The sequence below is a fragment of the Phyllostomus discolor genome, chromosome 2, assembly GCF_004126475.2.
Source record: "Phyllostomus discolor isolate MPI-MPIP mPhyDis1 chromosome 2, mPhyDis1.pri.v3, whole genome shotgun sequence".
Lineage (NCBI taxonomy): Eukaryota > Metazoa > Chordata > Mammalia > Chiroptera > Phyllostomidae > Phyllostomus > Phyllostomus discolor.
The window spans coordinates 75951934-75971770 of NC_040904.2; the positions used below are offsets into that span (position 1 = coordinate 75951934).

General features: G+C 35.4%; 1 protein-coding gene across 1 annotated transcript in view; it reads right to left on the minus strand.

The window, feature by feature from the left end:
• Window positions 1-379: 379 nt before the first annotated feature.
• PROS1 (protein S) overlaps window positions 380-19837 on the minus strand; it is a 73423-nt gene continuing 53965 nt past the window's right edge. Inside the window, exons 10-15 of the mRNA XM_028504467.2 lie at window positions 18349-18538; window positions 11461-11628; window positions 9998-10166; window positions 6386-6534; window positions 4086-4311; window positions 380-789 (exon numbers count right to left, since the gene is read on the minus strand). Of these exons, the coding sequence (XP_028360268.1) occupies window positions 632-789; window positions 4086-4311; window positions 6386-6534; window positions 9998-10166; window positions 11461-11628; window positions 18349-18538 (1060 nt within the window). The 3' untranslated portion in view covers window positions 380-631. The remainder of the gene's footprint in view (window positions 790-4085; window positions 4312-6385; window positions 6535-9997; window positions 10167-11460; window positions 11629-18348; window positions 18539-19837) is intronic.

Sequence of the window (19837 nt, forward strand, 5' to 3'; positions counted from 1 at the left end):
TTCATAAGTGATGTTGTCTTGAAAACTTGTCCCACTTGTTTTCTGATGCAGTAAAACTACTGGGTTCAAAAGTGAAGCCAGCGACAGGGAGATGAAGCCAAAGCCAGTACCTCTGAGGAACTGTTTTGGAGTAAAACTTTAAGACCTTCCACTCAATTAAAATTAATAGGCCACTCTTTCTTCTTCTGCCTTCACTAGGAAAACAGAAAAACTAATAAAATAGTATCTACTATGATCAACAGTACTTAATCACATGAAAATTTGTTTATTTTCTTGCCTTCCAAGAAAAATAGATATTTAAACACCAGTTACTGATGGTACAATTAAAATTTACTTTTATAAACATAAAAATGAAGAAATGTCATTTGTAGTAAAAAACTCCAATTAAAAATTTTTATGTTTTACATTATTTAATTTCTACACAGCAACAGAGGTAAGAATTTTTTGTGTGATTTATATTACAAGAGAATCTTGTTTTCTTGAAAAGGGACCTTTTTAAAATTCCAAGAAGGTCAAAGTACTATAAAATAATCAAGGTCTGCCCATCCGTAAGTAAAACCCTCTAACTGTTATTGAAACATAAGTATAATTACACCCAAGAAGAAAATGTTATCAGTAGAGAAAAGATGACTTAAGGACTCTTGTTTTCTAAAGCTGATGGACATGAGTGAGCTCTGATATCGTTGTGTTTAAAAGTGGCTTCGTCCAGATCCAGCTGCACGCCGTTAACGTTCACTTCCATACAGCCATTATAAAAGGCATCCACTGGTGTCACATCGAGTGGAACAACTGGGAAAAAGAATATTAAAATATTAGCTGGAGACTTTTAGCATCTTATTTGCTTAGTTACAGGAATTATTCAGACTTCTCATTTCTAACCAAAAGTTAATAATGTAATTTGCTTTAGTAAATTTATATTAAAACACTCCTATGTGTATAAGGTACTGAATTCAGCACATGAGTTACTCTGACTTCATAAATGCAGTCAGTTCCACCCAAACCTAAGATAAACACACCTTAAAAAGAGAGAAATGAGCACATTCTTATTTATGATATTCTACTTCATTATTGTCTCTTTAAATTTGAGCAATAGTTTAAACATTGTTAAATCACTTTTCAACTCTAAATTACAGCTACTTAGAAATCTTTTTTAAATGCCAAGATAAATATTTTTGTTATTATTACTGGAATAAAAGCAAATGTCTGTATTTTCCAAAGAAATAGTTTCTTGCTGAGCATACAGGGAATTCACTTTTATGTAATATTTGTTTCTAAAAAATAACAACTTTCATGATGCTTCTGTGAATAGTTTAGGCCCTTGGGCCTTTTTACACTTTCATCAAACTTAATACTTAGGTAACACCCTCAGATTCCTAAGAACTATGGTTCATCTTAAAAACATCCATCCATCTGTGTGAGTGTGTGTGTGTGTCTGGCATCTCTTCATGAATCTTAATTCCCAGTGAATATTCTCAGTCTTTCTTCTTCTTCAGTACTTTATGCAAAAATATACAGTATATACTTTAAATTTTTCACCTCTAAATTGACAATACAGTGAATAAAGTCCATACTTTCCTGTGGGCTTATACCATGTACTAAGAAACCCTTTCAAGTCTGGCTGAGCACTATAGATTATGCCATTATTTGATTTTTAATTTATAACATGCAATTTAGCACGCATATTTTACATATCAATTATAATTTACCCATCCCACAGTTTATACTCTTAATATCTCAATTTTCAATCTCCCTTCATCTTTCCTCACTCTTTGCTTAAACCCGTCTTGCCTGAAGTCAGGCTTCAGTGCTGTTGCCAAAGTCCTGGAACCACTGAAATTTTCATATTTTCACTTCTTCTGAACACTTTGGTTGTTCGTTTAATTTCTTAAAATTTCTTTTTTTTAATATATTTTTAAAAGATTTTATTTATTTTTAGAGAGGGAGGGGAGGGAGAAAGAGAGAGAGAGAAACATCAATGTGCGGTTGCTGGCGGCTGTGACCTGCAGCCCAGGCATGTGCCCTGACTGGGAATCAAACCTGCGACATTTTGGTTCGCAGCCTGTGCTCAATCCACTGAGCTATGCCAGCCAGGGCTTGATTTCTTAAAATTTCATTCAAATATTTGTGAATAAGATAATAGGTGGATGTCAATGCAGAATTTTTTCATTTGAACTGTAATTATAATTCCTAATACTTCACCATGTTAACTTAACTAACTTCCTAATAATCAACCAACCTGCTTAATACTCTCTGTCTCCCTCTCAACTGTTAGAGCCTCTTTCCTCCTATTCCTCCAAAACCCAGATAAAAATTCCTTTTATGGGAAATGAAGACCCTGCTCAGTTACAGTAATATGATGGTTACTACATGTCCAGACATCAAACTCAGAATTCTCCCCATAAGAATAACCTGCAAAGATTTTTGAAAATTCTTCTCACAAACTTTCTGCCTCAATTTTTTTTGCCATTTAAAGTACAATATTTGTCAATTTCATATTTTCTAATATTACGTTAAAGTGAACCTACTTTTCCTCTAGTTCTCTCCATCTTGGTTTGAAATCTCCACCCATGCTACTGCTCATGTCAGATACCTAGGAGATCCCACATCTGCCTTTCAATCACTAAATCTCATTAATTTTGTTTTTTACATACATCTACAATCATCTCAAGTATCATCACCCTAGTTCAGCACCTTCTTCACCTGGAGACAATAACAGTACCTACCTCACAGGACTATTTTGAAAATTCAGTGAGTGGATACATTTGAAGCACCCTGCTTTCCAGATTATTTATTATGCACCAGTGGATGGTAGTATAGTTGTTACTGCTGTTATTAATACTGCTTCTTCATCTGGACTACTTCAGAGGCCCCCAAGTCATCTTGTCACTTCTGCCTCCCAGCTGTCCACCTCCATCCATTACACAGCATGATTTTTTTAAAAACTCCTATATTGATGATATACAACTTCCTTGTCTAAAGCTTTTTAGTTATTTCCATAGCTGTTAAAATAAGACTCAGAACCCTGAACCAGGTCTAAACACCTCCCAAACCACCCCCAACCCCCACCCAGTTCAGAGCCTCACCCTGCACTGCCATTCCTCCCCTTCCACCCCACGAAACATGCTTTCACCATTCTGATCTATATATTCCTCAAGTATGTCAACCCCTCCCCATTTTTCCCACACAGAGACCTTTTTACTTGTGTAGTAATGCCAATCCCCATCCCTACCACCTGGTTAAATTCAATTAATCCTTCAAATATCTTAATCTTTTCTTCAGGGAGTTTGTTTCTGGCCCTCACAACCAGAGCACTGCCCCATTTCAGGCTCTAGAAGCAACCCATATTTTTCCTTCACAGAAGTGACGGCAATTTTAGTTTTTGAAAAAAATTTCCTAATTATGTGTTTAATGTCTGCCTCAGCCACTAGATTGTGTTTAATGTCTGCCTCAGCCACCAGATCGTAACAGCGGGGACCACATCTATTTGTTTATGACTGCATTTCTAGTTCCTGGGGCATAAATTCCTAAGAAATATTGGGTGGGTGGTGGATGAACTGAAGAATAAACATTGAGTTCACAAGACTATTGTAAGGATGAAATGGAATAATAAATTCTTTCTGGTGAGCATAGTCAAACGCAGCAAAATTTGGTTAGTTTCAGTTAATCGGTAAAAAAATTTAAAAGTACCAATAAATGCCAATACAAACACTCAGGAAAAGAATAATGAACACTGGAATTTTATTTTTCCTTCTGATGCTCTTTGACTAAAATTACATATTTAAAATACTTTCAATTTGATTAAAATACTTTCAATTTGATTAAAAGTAAAACTGATGGAAGCCCTGGATGGTGTAGCTCAGTGGATTGAACGTGGGCTGTGAACCAAAGTGTCACACGTTTGATTCCCAGCCAGGGTACATGCCTGGGTTACAGGCCATAACTCCCAGCAATGGCACATTGATGTTTCTCTCTCTCTCTCTCTCTCTATCTCCCTCCGTTCCCTCTCTAAAAATAAATAAATAAAATCTTTTTAAAAAAGTGAAATTAAAAAAAAAAGTAAAACTGATGGAAATGTAAGCAGATACCTGGAAGGCCACCCAGGTAAGTGGCTACTGTTCCTTTCATGGCTTTGTCCAAGGTGTCAAATTGTCTTTGAAGATCTTCAGAGGAGATGGTACCACCTTCAAGTGGGGTTGACAGCTCCAGACCTTTTCTGTTGATTCTGAATTCCAGATGGGATTGTTGACTGGAACAAAGACTTAAGGCCTCTATCCGAGCTAATACCATGTTTCCAACAGATACCAGGATATCCTGAGGAACAGGCAGACTCAGTATAAGCAAGAACTGATGGTAATGCCACTTAAGAGTGACTTAGTGTTTTTGAAATTAAAAAATTGAATTTCAATGAGAAAAAAATGTATGACAGAGTCTCCAAGTTTAAATGGAAAAAATTACTAATTATTATAAAAACCATAATATTAGAATATACATTAGTGTTATAAACTTAAGGTTGAGCTAAGACATAAATGTATGGTGGCTTCTGAAAATTCAATAAACAGCACAGTTGTGACACCAACAACGGGACCCTCAAGTAGGGTCTTAAGCAATACTTTCCTGTCTGTGAGTCTTCCTAACTTCAAAAATTACATATGAAAAAGAAAGAAATGAATCACTATTTGTTTGGAAGAAATGACTTGAAAAATTTAAAGTGCTTTAGTAAGCATATGCCAGCCAGACTGAGGATTTTCATGCCACCCATGCAATACTATAGACTTGGGATGAAACGTATGAAGAAACTCAGAGACAGAAAAACCAGGGATTGCCAGCAGGAAGTTACAGATAATTTATCAGAAGATTCTCAAAAGACAAAATGTATTCACTTTGCTGAACTTTTCAAACTACTGATACACAAAATTACTTAACTTGTTGAGAGTGATCTATGCATATAGCTTACATAATACAGAGAGGAAATGTAAAACATAAGAGAAAATAAAACCAAAACTAGGAGATGCAGTGCTGTCATGGTTCCCAGATGGCGGAAAGGCAGTCTGAAGTGTTCATTTACGAATCCAAGATACCTACATTAAGTGAAGTCTATACATCTCAAATGTTGGTTATTCCAGAAAATCTGTTACTGTGTTATACACCTTGTATCTATGAACTCATTAAGACTTGAAGATGGCCGGATGAGAAAATGTTCCCAAATGATCAGTAGTGTATGGAATAATGTTATGAAACAATGTATACAGACCTTGAGAAAAAAATAGGACTTGCAAAAACAGAGGACCATGGACACAAACACAAAAAGATAAATATCAGAGACATGGCTGGCAGGAGTTAAGAACCTTCACTGAATAACTGTACTGTTAAAGATGGAAATTTCATTTTGTTTTTATAAACAAAAAACAAACAAGCAAATAAAAAGCTTAAATCCTGATGTAGCAAGCTCCTATGGTGGTAGGTTGGAGATAATAACTCAGCAGGATCTTTTTAGGTTGCTTATGGTTAATAACCACAAACTCCTCCAAATCATCTTTTAAGTTACAGACAGTACCCTTTTTATTACTGCAGGCGTTATTCAATTATATGTCTCTTTCTAAAAGCTACCAAGAGCATCCAAGTCCACCGTGGCACAAATGCAAGCTTCCTGCTGTAACCTGTTGGAGTCCACTGTCAATGACCCATGGACAGAGCTATTATCCTCTAAAAGAAAGATGAATAATACAGATCTGGTAACTCTCGTGTTCCCTTTGAAGAAAGAGTTCTTCCTGTTCTTCCTCCTTATTTCAAATCAGAATCGCCAGCAAGAAGCCAAGTAGACTGGTTTTAGTTTTCTAGAGACTCAATTGGAAAGACTAATTTTCTAGACTCTAGACTCTAATCTAGAAGACTCTAGTCTTTCCAATTGACTCATGGGAGAAAAGATTAAGTGTGCCAGAAAGTACAAAATATTGTAATTCAGCACTGAATATCTGAGAGCCAGATTGTAGTCAGGCTCACTCCTATTGCGTTATTACAAACTAATTCCCATGATACCTCAAGGATTCTGAAAAAGGGTGGATCCCTGTGCACTCTGAGAAGGCACCAAGTGGCCTGTGTGTGAATCTGCCTCATCTTAACTACAGATGCCAGAAGCTTTTCAACTGCTCACCCTCACTTCCTGGTTCAGACCTGGGAATAAGCCAGTAAAAAAGTAACAGTAATGGACATAGTGAGTCCTTAATGACGTGGTAGAAAAGGTAACAAATACTTTACATCAGTTCTCTCATTTAACCTTCATAATAGCACTTTGAGACAGCTACTGTCTCAAAGAACATCCAAAGTTATCCATTTTGACATATTAAAAAAAGAAAACAAGGATCATGAAGGTTTAGAATAAAGTTACCTGAAGCTTTTCAGAGGAGGAGTCCACCAAGGACAAGGCAAAAGGCACCGTGCCACCAGAAACCAAGGCAAACATAACGCCAGTACCCGTAGATGGGCGAATATTCAAAGTCACATTTATTTGCCAAGCCTCAGGATTCGATACATCATCTGTGTGGACAATAAAACAAAATTAGAATCAAAGTACACCAGAAGGAATTATTACAATCTTATTGGTACTCAAAGCCATTTTTGTGTAATACTAGAGATTTTAGTTCTCCCTTCTCCATGATCTATATAACCTAGGCAAAACAAACCAAAAGAAAAAAATCAATGCAGGCAAGAAACACATACATGTAGCCCCATCTTTCTGTTCTTCCTGGAATAGAATACTGGACTATGGTATTTAGGATTATTGTGACTTTACCCTCTTTGCTCTTTAATTGCTCTTTTTTCTGCTTTGCCTATTCACCAATGCTCAAATCTCAGAGTGGTTATATTTTAAAGTACATGTTTAGAAGGAAGTTCAACAAATTACAATGTTTTTGAGGGGAAACTTCATTATGGCTGCCATCACGACCCTGCCACTTCTCATCCATAGAGGGGTCAGGGTAGAGCTACAGAAAGGAAAGATATGATTAATATGCATAGAGGAGTCCAGTAGTTTGATAGAAAAACACTCTTTAAGAAATACTTAAGTCAACGGATAACTCTGACATTTGAATAGAAACTCTTCTCTGTGATTCTCTTGCCATAATACCTAACACCCTTTTTCTTAATGACTAGTTTAATTGTCTACTACACTAGAATGCAAGCTCTCTGCATGTCTCTACCATCACTTTGTTTTCACAGAAATCACTCAACAAACATTTGTTGAATTAATATGTTCCCAAAATAGATTCCTAAAAATGTTAATTCGCAATCTGAATGAAGCCTTCCTCATTTAATATAAAGTAATATATGACAGTAACTTAGGGGCTTTGAGAGGGTGAATGTGAGAAACAATTTTCCTTTGACAAGATGTTCTTCCTTTTAGCCACATCTAATGATGTTACTTTTTTTTTTTTCATTATAATCGTCTAATTCCCACCCACAAGAAAGTATATATATTATGTATAATCATTCTGAAGTAAATTTAGTGTAAGATATTAACAAAGTCAAACTGAAATGAATGTGCAAATGCACAGAAATTATGATGTAGCATTAAATAGTAATTTAGAAGTAGGTCTCTTTCAAGTTATTTATAAAAAACTAATTAGTTATTAAAGTATTCAAATACAATATAACCCTTATTTTCAGTTTTCCTGAGAGTTATTCTCCTTTCAACAAACTGTTGTGGGCCAATTATTTTCCTATATTCAGCCATTAACCCAATTTAATTGGGATTTTTAAAAAATCCTTCATTTACAAAATGAAGTAAAAGTAAAGGCATTGTATTAATTTGTGTTAGAAAAACAGAAAGTACTGGTATAAAGCTCTTCCTTAAAACTGTAGTAGGCCTTTTTTAGGCTGCAAACACAGTTAATATATAATTTTTTCTTACAGCAGAGATATCAGACTAAGCTTACAACTCAAATTCTTAGTAGCTCAAATAATAAACTCCTAAAACAGAAAAAGACAAAGATTTCAATAAAATAATTAATATATACCATATGAAGAGATATTCAACTTCATTCGAAACTGGGATAACACTATTTAAAACTACATATAATATTTAATTTTTCAAATCTCCAGTAGAAAAGAAATCTCAAGCATAAGCCTACTTATTCTGCTGGTAGAAGTATAAATTGATAAAACATCTTTGGAAGAGAGTCTGATCAAACCGTAAGAATTGTACATTTGCATAACCTCTGAGAGACATAGATCTGAGAATCTCTCCCACAGGATTAATTAATAGGAGTACAAGGATGTATGTCCAAGGATATTCAGGGAAGTGTTATTTGAAAAGGTAAAAAACCTGAATCCTGCTGATAAGTCACTTAGTCTGTAGAAAACTGGGAAGAACACTGCTCCCACCCTTACAACATCAAGAGCCCAATTATCTGTAAAATCACAACTTTTCTCAGATTGTCAAAGAGCTAGGATTGCAAAGTAACTACTACAGAAACCTAAAGAAAGGTGCTTCCAAGGAGGGACAGGATGAGAGTACTAACCCATAGCAGACACTAGATACTATATAATTTGGTAGGAAGAATTTGGGTAAAATTTTAGCGACTTGCTAAAGTCCTAGTGGGAGCTGGTATGATATAGAAGCTCTGGGAACTGCAGACACACGAGAAATGCATACCCATTCCCAGCCTTTCTACGTGGACCTTCCCAGGTGCTCCAGAGAAGAACTGGCGGCAGACAAAGAGGAGCAACAACCTGCAGGAAAGGCACAAAGTCCCACCCACATCCTTCTCTGTCACTTCTTCAAAACAAAAGCCTTAAAGCATGCGGGAAGGGTAGCAAACCTGCCATATTGGGACACATGGGAAGACCCACAGTACCTACAGATTAAGAAAAGGAAACAAGAAACAACAACAACAAAATAATCTACCAAGGAAAAGGAACAGAAGAACACCTTGAATCCTAACTAGCAGACGTCTCCCCAACTGGTATGAGGGAGAGACAGACAATGAAGAGTCCACACCCTGAGACCGAGGAACATAACACTCATCTAAGACTGAATCTGTACCAGAGCAATAGAGAACGCTCTCCCCACCAGTCCTCAACTCCCAAACCCCTCTAATATGCTAACAAATGTCAAAGAACAAGTAACAACATTTTGCTGGGTGACAAAGCCCATGGAGAGACACTTTCTTAACACATATCATAAAGAGAATACCTGAACCTTAGTATGGATCAGCTATTAAGAAAAATCCTCTGGTAAACCATCTACTACCCTAGGCACAAGGTAATATTGAAAGAATTTGAAGACTAGTGGCAGAAGCAACAAGGCCTAAGCCATTAGACTCTTGACTACATTGATTCAACACACCGAGCACAAGCAAAGGTGTGCTCATTTTCAGATCTAAATAGTATTTACTCAGTGTCTACACTTCTATATAAGATGCCCACCTTTAGAACAGAAATTATGTGATACACAAGAAGGAAAGGAAAAAAACCAACATTATAGTCAAGAGACAAATCAATCAGCCTGATCAGGCTTAGATGTGACATAGCTGTTGGAACCATCAGACAGGGAACATTTTAAAATTTTGATTACTGTGTTGAAGGTTCAGGTGGAAAAGCTGGGCAACATGTATGAACAGTTAAGAAATTTCGTGAAAGAGGTGGAAATTTTAAGAAAAGATCACATGGAAATGCTAGAAATGAAGATGAATCCTTTTGATGCATTAATCAGTAGACTTAATACAACTGAGAAACTGCTGAACCTTCCACTGAATTTACCCAAAATTAATCAGGCTATGTGTCAATAATCTTTAAATAAAAACACATGCATACTCAACTATCCTCCCCTCAATATGCTGGGAAAATTTTATAAAACGTATATAACAATATGAATAGGCCTAACACTGTGCCTGGCACAAAGCAGGTACTCATAGTTATTTACTGAAGGAATTGATGCTGTTTGTCAGTGAATAAATGCAGTCATTAATGAGAACAGAATGACAAAACAGAAATCACTCACAGTAATCTATGTCAAATTGAGCAACTCCAGAACCAGGGTAGTAGGAGCCCTTTTCCACAGTGATGAAACAATGTTTATTTTGTTTTTCTTGAATAACTTTCTCTACTCTTGAAGTTCCTTGATTCATCAAATTCCAGCCTCGTATACATCCATCTAGACGAGGATTAATCTAACAAAACAAAATATACAACAAGGAGTGCATTTTTAACTTCTAAGTCAGACTGATAATTGTTTAACTGATTATAGATACAGATTTTTGTTTAGAGGGAAAACTTTTTCTTGATGGCATTTTTAAATATTTTAAATGTTTTGAGTTTTGTCTAAAATTTTATTTTCCAAATGTCCTTCAGATGAACAGTCTTTCCCAGTGAAAGTAGTTTAGGCCACACAGGCCTCCACTAAAGTCTTAATAACTTTTAAACCTCAAGCCCTACCTGCCTCTTGTACATCATTCAGGGGTAATTTTTCCGCTATCAGTTTCCAAATATGCTTCTGGCTGTGGCCCTGGGCTCTCTGCTGCTTTTTGTTTTTCTTTAATTGCATTTAAAACACAGGCTTGTCTTGCCACCAGACTCAAGTCATCTTCAGGAACTAAAGTGTTTTCACCCTTCAGCCTCCTCATGGCATTCCATCAGACTGAAGACAAGCAGTAATCATTTCATAAATAGTTGATTCTTTTTTAATAATTTATTTTACTGTTAAAATGGCTTGATTTTTCAATTTAAAAGGACAGGTATATTCACTCTGACATGGGTCCACTAATTCAGGTTTTATATCATATCACAGAACTCATTTGCGCTAAGGTAACTGTGAACTGCCATGAGTGAAAGATGGATATAAAATAGTAGATATTTAAGTTATATCAGCAGGTGCAATTGGCAGATGAAATATTTAAAACTCTTCAAGGGCAGTGATTAGTCTTCTTCCTGAAAGCTATTCTACAGTTAGACAAATATATTAAAAAAATCATCTAGTATATCTAACTTCAATTTATGATAGGCTACAGTTATACTCTCAGTAAAGATTTATTAAAAATAAAAAAAAATCCATATTATATGTCATTCTTATCTCCCAAATTTAAGTCCTAAAATAGACCTAAGAAAGCTCTTGGGCTGACTTTACAAAATAATGTATTTTTGGATTCAAATATATGTGTTTATATGTTTAATGGCTAAGTATGGACTATTATGATGTCAGCAGTGGATTGAGCTTAAGAATTTAATTTTTTTACTTCTCCACAGGTAATACTGGAGGGTTAAATGGGCTAAAAAATACTACACTCATTTTCTTATTTCCTTAAATAATTTCAAAGGCCACTAGTGTTATTTTTCCATGTTCAATTCAAGTTGTCATAGTTGGTATGTTCAATAAAATAACTTCTTTTGACTTTGGTAATACTTTTACACCTATTATAAGCAAAAGGACTTTATCCGCAATGAATGATATCAGCGTGGATCCATTACCGGTTTAATGAGTGTATCCTCCACTTTCCGAGGCAATCCTGCAAAGTATACTTTGGTTTCTACAGATCCATTCGTGGACTCAAAAAGGCTTGTTGGTATATTTATATTCATTGTGGCTTCTTTAGCTATTTTCACACTAATACTTTTTTCTAATTCTTCCACAGAGACCTAAAATTATAAAGACAGAGATTATCAAACAATTAAACATTGCTGCATGTCATTTTAAATACTAAATTTGAAAAACTCTGTTATTGTTCCAGTAATTTTCCAAAGTAATCATTTTAATGTAATTATTAATTTGTTCCAATCCATTTGAAATGTCAAATGATTATAAAGGCAATAAAAACGAGTTTTGGAGGAATAGTACTTGATTGAAAATTAAATGACTTTATATTTTAAACTTCATATTTTAAAGTTTAAAAAATCAATATTATTCTATTAAATTTAAATATCCTATTATATGTCCTTCAAGCCATATACCATAAAATAGCTTTTTAAAAAGTGAGTCACTCTACAAACCCTTAAAAAACTTTTAAGTGCTCTTACTTGGCAATTGTCTGAGAGTGTACTAGAATCAATAATGTAAATTAATTTTTCATGTAAATTAAAAGAAATCAGTACATTTAGCATTCTGGTCATTATACACAAATTATATTTTATTTCCAAGTTCAAAGGTAATTGAGGTTATTAGAAAGCAAAACACATGAAATTAAACTGCTTTTTTCAAATTTTGAAAGTAGTCTGGGTCTCAAAATAAATATTGGTCATAATAGTAAGCAACAATAAAAAATCCTCCTATAAAGGCAATTCAAAGAACCATTGTTGCAATCTCATGTAAAACTGTAGAGCTCAATGTGCAAATTCTTCCCTTATTAATCACAGTGGAAGCCAAACAATAGGCATGTTAAAGCACCACTGCAAGAAGAGAAAAACTATTCTCTAAAGTAAAATAAACTTGGTGACATTTACAGATTTAGATGACGCACACTCTGTTCTTAATGTAACCCTAATGACTATTCCATCTTTGAAAGACATCCCTAATAGCCACGAGGACCAAAGACTGCTTGGTTCTCCTACCTACTTACCATTCCTTCTTGTTCTCCTTGATACATCCTCCTCTTCTCAACATCTATAAAAACCCCAGGGCTCCACCTCCAGACCTTTTCCCTTTAGCCATGCAAGTGTTTCTAGATGGGCACTCTATTGCCCCAGCCTAGGGCTCTTGGAAGATTTAGGGTGGGGTTACTCTTAGTGGTCACAATGAGTAGGAGGTGTGCTGACATTGTAACATAAAGGATAGTAATGCAAAATAAAAAATAAAATATCCAATATCCTGCAAATCTTCTGAATATCCCTACTGGATATTCATGATTATAATTACCTGAGTTTGTGTATATATAAGCACAAAATATTCACTGTACTATTTTAGCATTTACTGAATTTTTCAAGAATGTAATAGTCTTGTAAACCAAGAATGGATTGATTTTGTTTTGTTTGGATCTTCACCAAGAGGTTTCCACCCTTTTGAAAAATTACTATTACTGATGACAACCCCATTTATGCCCCTATGGTATTTTAGTTGCCAGTACAACAACCAGCATAAGTTTGAATTTGTAGCTTTCACATTATTCTATGTACGGGAGCAATATTTGACAAGTATTATACTTGTACTTGAATATTTATATATTGAAGTATACATTATTTTCTTACAAAGTACTTTGCTTCATTTATATAATAATTAAAGTATTCTATTGATTTTGTGTTAGGGATATGTGAAGGTAACTTACATTATTAATACATTTCATTATAGGACAATAAAGGAACACTATAAATATTTGGGCATTGAATGAGAGAGTTTAGAACAGCAAGTTGACATACCCAATTTCATGGCCTTTACACCTCTCTTTATGCTGAATATTCAAAAGTTTATGTCAATCTTGAAGACTTGAACTTAAAAATATATCCAGGATCTGATCACTTATCACCACTCACACCTCCAACACTACGACAAACGTTGCCATCTTCGCGCTACTGGATTATTGCAATGGTCTCCTCATCCCATGTCCTTTTCTACACTTACACTCTACTATTTACTTGTCACAAAGCCATGAGGTCCTCATCAGAATTATCTTTTAGGATGAAAATTAGATTATATCATGTCTCAAACCATCCAAAATCTTTCCATTCAGCATTAAAATCTAAGTGTTCAGTATGTTCCTCAAAGTCCTACACCACATTATTCCAGATTATATTTCTGACCTCATTTTCTACTACTCTCTTCCTGTCTCCCTCCCCTGCATCTACACTGACCTTTGTGTTACTCCTCAAATGCAACGAACACTTCCTCTTGCTGTTCATGTGGCATAGAATAATCTTCCCCCATATATTTCTCATGACTTGTGTGCTCAAGTCTCTGGTCTGTTGTAATCTCATCAGAGGGCTTTCCTGATTCCATATGCACACTCACCATCATCACTCTCTATTGCCTGGCCTTTTCTTTTTCCTCATGGCATTCATCACTATCTGACATATCTATTTGTCCATGTATTTCAGGTTTTCGTCTCACCAACAGAATGAAAGCTCCGTAAGAGCAGTGACTTTGTTTTATTTACTATTGTATTCTCATCACCTAGAAGAAGGAATAGCACATAAAGTGCTCGATAATCATTTTGCTGAATGAATGAAATTATGATAGAAATGATATATTTCCCACCAATATTAGGATTAAACCTAAAAAGGAGATATAAATCACTTATAAAGAATCAATATTTCTATGGATTATAGCCATGCTAACTACTTAATAATTACATATTCTATTCAATTTATCTGAATTATAAAACAATCAAAAGTTATATATTTTAATTTTCATTTCTTATTTTTAAAGTATTGTATTTAAAATTTTTAAACAATTTAAAATTAGTAAAACAACTGCTATATAGTAAATAGTCCACCTGACAGAGCGATTAACTTAACAACTTTGCTGATTAAAATGCTACTTAGACTTCCAGTCAAGATGGAGTCACAGGTAAACACTTTGCCTCCTCGCACAATTAGAGCACAAATTACAACTAGACTACAAAACAAGTAACACCCAGGTTTATCAGAAATGGAGCTGTATGGAAGTTCAACAACCAAGGATTTAAAGAAGCAATGTTCATCCAGATGGGTAGGGGGGGCAGAGATGAAAAGACGTGTGGAGAGGTGGAGATGTGCAGAGAAATGAGGAGACTTAAGTAGCTGGAGAGGTGGCAGAATGGGCAGTCCCACATTGATGTGTAGTGGATAAAAATTGGGAGGGATACCTTGGGAGCAAGGGATCTCAGCCCCACCCAAGACCACCCAACTCAGGGTTCCAGCACCAGGAAGATAACTCTCCATAACTTCTGGCTGTAAAAACCAGTAAAGGTTGGGACAGTGGAAGAAACTGCAGGATTCTCAGGAGACTCCTCTTAAAGGGTCCCCAAAGGACACAGGACTTACACAGACCCATTCCCTCTGGGATTTAGCACCAGAGTAACAGCTGGAAGGGCACCAGTGACATATGGGGAGAAAGTAAAGTGACTGGCAACAGGGCAAGTGCTAGGAGACAACTTCCTCCCCAGCAAATCTCAAGAGGCCAGGCAGTGGCACTAACCCTTGGGCCTTCCCCCACACAGAGCTACGAAGCAGTGAAATGAGTTGCCCCACCTGGGTGATTACCTAAGCCTCCACCCCACACAATTTACAGGTGCCTTTCCTACAACAGGCCATACTACTAAGACAGGGAATCAAGCAGCTCTACCTAATACACAGAAACAAATGCAGGGAGGCTCTCAAATTAAGAAGACAAATAAATATGACCCAAATGAAAGAATAGTACTCCAGAAAGAGAATGAAACAAAATGGATAAAAGCGACCTATCAGATGCAGAGTTCAAAACACTGGTTATCAGAATGCTCAAAGAATACATTGGGTATTGCAGCAGTATAAAAAAGGTCCAGGCAGAAATGAAGGTTGCCTTAAGTGAAATAAAGAAAAATCTACAGGGAACCATCAGTGGAAGAGATGAAGCTGAGAATCAAATCAACAATTTGGAACATAAGGAAGAAAGAAAGCACTTAATCAGAACAACAAGAAGAAAAGAGAATTAAAAACAAATAAGGATAGAATAAGACAACGCCAACTTACCAATATCTTAATCATAGGGGTGCCAGAAGAAGAGGAAGAGCAAGAAATTGAAAACTTACTTGAAAAAATAATGAAAGAAAACTTCCCTAATTTGGTGAAAGAAGTAGACATACAAGTCCAGGAAGCATAGAGAATCCCGAACAAGTTGGATCAAAGAGGACCATCCCAAGATCCATCATTAATTAAAATGCCAAACGTTAAAGATAAAAAGAAAATCTTAAAAGCAGCCAGAGCAAAGCAGATAGTTACCTACAAAGGGGTTCCCATAAGACTGTTAGCCATCTTTAAAAGAAACTTTGAAGCTTAGATGGGAATGGCATGAAGTATTCCAAGTGATGAAAAGCAAGGACCTACAACCAAGATTACTCTATCCAGCAAAGCTATCATTTAGAATGGAAAGTCATATAAAGTGTTTCCCAGACAAGGCAAAGTTAAAGGACTTCATCATCACCAAGCCATTATTATATGAAATGTTAAAGGGAACTATATAAGAAAAAGAGGATCAAACCTATGAACATTAAAATGGCAACAAATTCACAACTATCAACAACTGAATCTAAAAAGCAAACTAAGCAAACAAGCAGAACAGGACTGAACTATAGGTATAGAGAACATATGGAGAATTATCAGTTAGGAGAGTGAAGGGGGAGAAAGGGGGAAAAGGTGCAGAGATTAAGAAGTACAAGTTGGTAGGTACAAAATAGTGAGATGTTAAGAATAGTATAGGAAATGGAGAAGCCAAATAATATGCCTGACCCATGGACATGAACTAAGGAGTGGGGATTGCTGGAGGGTATGGGGGTACTTGGTGGAGTGGGGCAAAGAGAGAAAAATTGGGACAACTGTAATAGCATAATCAATAAAATATATTTTTGAAAAAAGAAAATAAAATGCTACTTAAAATATTTACTTCAAGTAACTTCTATGCTGCATAAATTTGTTTGAAGCATTTTATTTACTAATAAACCTTCAAAATTATAAGCTGATAAAATATCATGTGGTAATTTTTTAAAACAAAAGATATGAAGTAGGAAAAAAATCCTACTTATATGGGGAGGAATTCATAAATTCTTCAAATACTGAATTAAGAATTTAAGAAAAACCACCAGTACCATATTTACTGCCAGATTAACATTTTTCTGTGACTTGTTTATTTTTCCTAAATTCTGTTTTTAGTTTATTTTTCCTAAATTTTGTTTTTATATAAAATGCATTCAGTTTAAAAAGGGAGATTTTAACTAAATTTTTAATGCTCACCCAAGGACAATTTTTCTTCACTGGTTTTAGAGAGAGAGAAATGTCAGTTGGTTGTCTCCGGCAAGCTCCTGGACAGGGGACCATACACACTGGACCAGGGATCAGGGATTGAACCTACAATCTAGGTATGTCCCCTGACCAGGAATCAAACCCCCAACCTTTCAGTTACATGATGATGCTCCAACCAACTGAGTCACACCAGTCAGATCTTAACTAAAATGTTTTCATTGAAATGTGGCTATACAGTAAATAGTTTCTTTCAAACAAGGATCATAAACATAGGAGATAAAAATGTATGGAACTGAGTTTCTGCCTTCCATCCAACCCTATATCCTGCCTTTAACAGTATGATTCACAGACAATTCTTTAATGAACATGATCTGCAACTCACAATTGTTAATCTCATAGCTAAACATTTGCCTTCTTCATGATCCATAATAAAATCTAATTAGGCATTTATCAAAATTCTACTTCAATCAACTTTTTTCTATTTGTATAAACTCATTGGGGGGGAAATGCTCTCTTTTGCTGAAAAAGTGATCTTAGTGATTTTCCATACATTATTTTGGGACATTAGGTAATCCCTTATCCAAGAAAATCTCCATTTTAATCCAGTTTATTAAAATGATGTTACTGATCATTAAAATAAAGGCCTATTCTTAGGGATTATCTAAACTGCTAGTTTCTAGGCACTCTAATCGCTACTGGCAAATGTAAACTGCACAGATTGATTACCTATATGCTAATATTTAAAATTGAATTAACTTTTATTTTGTTTCTATGTGTAATTCTCTTTCATTGAAAAAAAAATTGGTGGCTACCCAGTATAGCTGTCCTTGATCAGTGGTGTTTTTGCATAAACTATTATGACAGCTAATAATCCACGACCTCTAAGAGAGACACCACTGTTCACCCAGCGACAGCCACTAAAAAGGGTAAGAAGTTAGCTCTGGCCAGTGTGGCTTGGTGGGTTGGAGCATCGACCAATAGCAGAAAGGTCGTGAGTTCAATTCCCAGTCAGGGCACATGTCTGGGTTGCGTGTTGAATACTCAGTCCCAGCGCCTAAGATCCCCAGTCCTAGTGTGTACAGAAGAAGCAACCAATCAACACTTCTCTTTAGCTTCAATGTTTCTATTTCTTGCTTCTCTTTTCCCTTCCTCTCTCTGGGGACAATGAAAAATGTCCTCCAGTGATGATTAAAAAAAGGGTTAAGAAGTTAAAGATAGACTAGGTCAAGCAAATAACTGAAAACAACTTCAGTCATGAGAAAACCTTAATACATTAAGTGAGGTTATCATTCTTCAGGCCATTTCATGGATTTGTAGTGCACAGAATATATTTCCTATAACGTCAGATTAAACCCAACCCCATCTGGTTCAGTATCACAATAAAAATTAAGTATTAATGATTTATACAAACTATGTCAAAGCGGAAAGATTCTTTATAAAATCTGCACAACATACCATATTCCACACACCATTATTAATAACTTGGCCTCCAGTTGTGATCTGGGTTGTATGTTTATTCTTAACCTGAATTTCAAGCTTTCCATCACGAACTGCAATCAGGAACCAAGCTGACTGGTCAACAGATTCTGCGTAAAGTATAACACCTTCTGAATCATATGTCCGGAAATCAAATGTGGCTGAAAATCTAAACAATAGACAAAGAGAGAGTCTTAATAGTGAGAATATGGAAGGCTCAATGTATTATTCTGTTTTTCTTGTACTGGCAAAAAACCAATATGTTGAAACAGTCAACTATTTCTGTCCCTGGGATTAATAAAAGACCAGGGCAGAATTAGACTGCTGCTGTATTATCTCTGGTTCCATGTGTGTTAAAATTAAGTTATTACACTTTTTTGCTTATTCTTGGAGTCTTTCATCCCAGTGAACAGATAGTATTTCTCATCATCTTTGGTAATTTCTCGTCATTTTTTGGCACTTGTTTTGGAGGCACTCTTTCAAATGTTCAAATTAATATGCATGTACCAATTTTAGCCATATTGTATCCCTCCTAGGATCTTTTATATACTATATAATTGGGTTAAGATTTTTTTTGCTGAATCTGTAAGTGATTAGTAAAAGAGATTACAATTTCATTATTGGTTTATCCATCAAAAAGCATATTTTCCCTATGATTTCATATATATCAGGAAGAAATGACTCAAGAGATACATAAAATATCATCTGGATGACTGCAAACACAGTTAAGCCTTCATGTGTGGTTAAAAAGGTAAAGTCAAAAAATGTATCTGTTAGCTTGATTTCAAAAAGATCTTCAAAACTCTAACTGCATAAATCATTCATACTAGAATACATAGAAATAGAGCTTAAAAGATATAGTCTAATACTAACAAACCAAATTCAACCATACATTAAAAGGATTATATACCATAACCAAGTGGGATTTATTCCAGGAACGCAAGGATGATCCAATATCCACAAATCAATCAACGTGATATACCATATTAACAAAACGAAGAATAAAAATCATACATCATCCCAATACATGCGGAAAAAATATTTACTAAAACTCAACATCCATTTACGATAAAAACTCTCAATAAAGTGGGTATAAAGGGAATGTACCTCAACATAATAAAGGCCATATGACAGACCAACAGCTAACAACATATTCAGGGAAAAAAGTGAAAGCTTTTTCTCTAAGAGCAGGAACAAGACAAGGAGCAGGACAAGACAAGACAAGTGGCTTTCTCTTGCCACTTTTATTCAACAAACTGTTGGATGTCCTAGCCACAGAAATTAGGCTAGAGAAAGAAATAAAAGACATCCAGACCAGAGAGGAAGGAGTGAGAACCATGATTTGCAGATGACATAACACATGTAGAAAACCCTTTACACACCACCAAAAAACTGTTATAATAAATGAATTCAACACAGTTGCAGAATACAAATCAATGTACAGAAATCTGTTGTTTCTATCCACTAA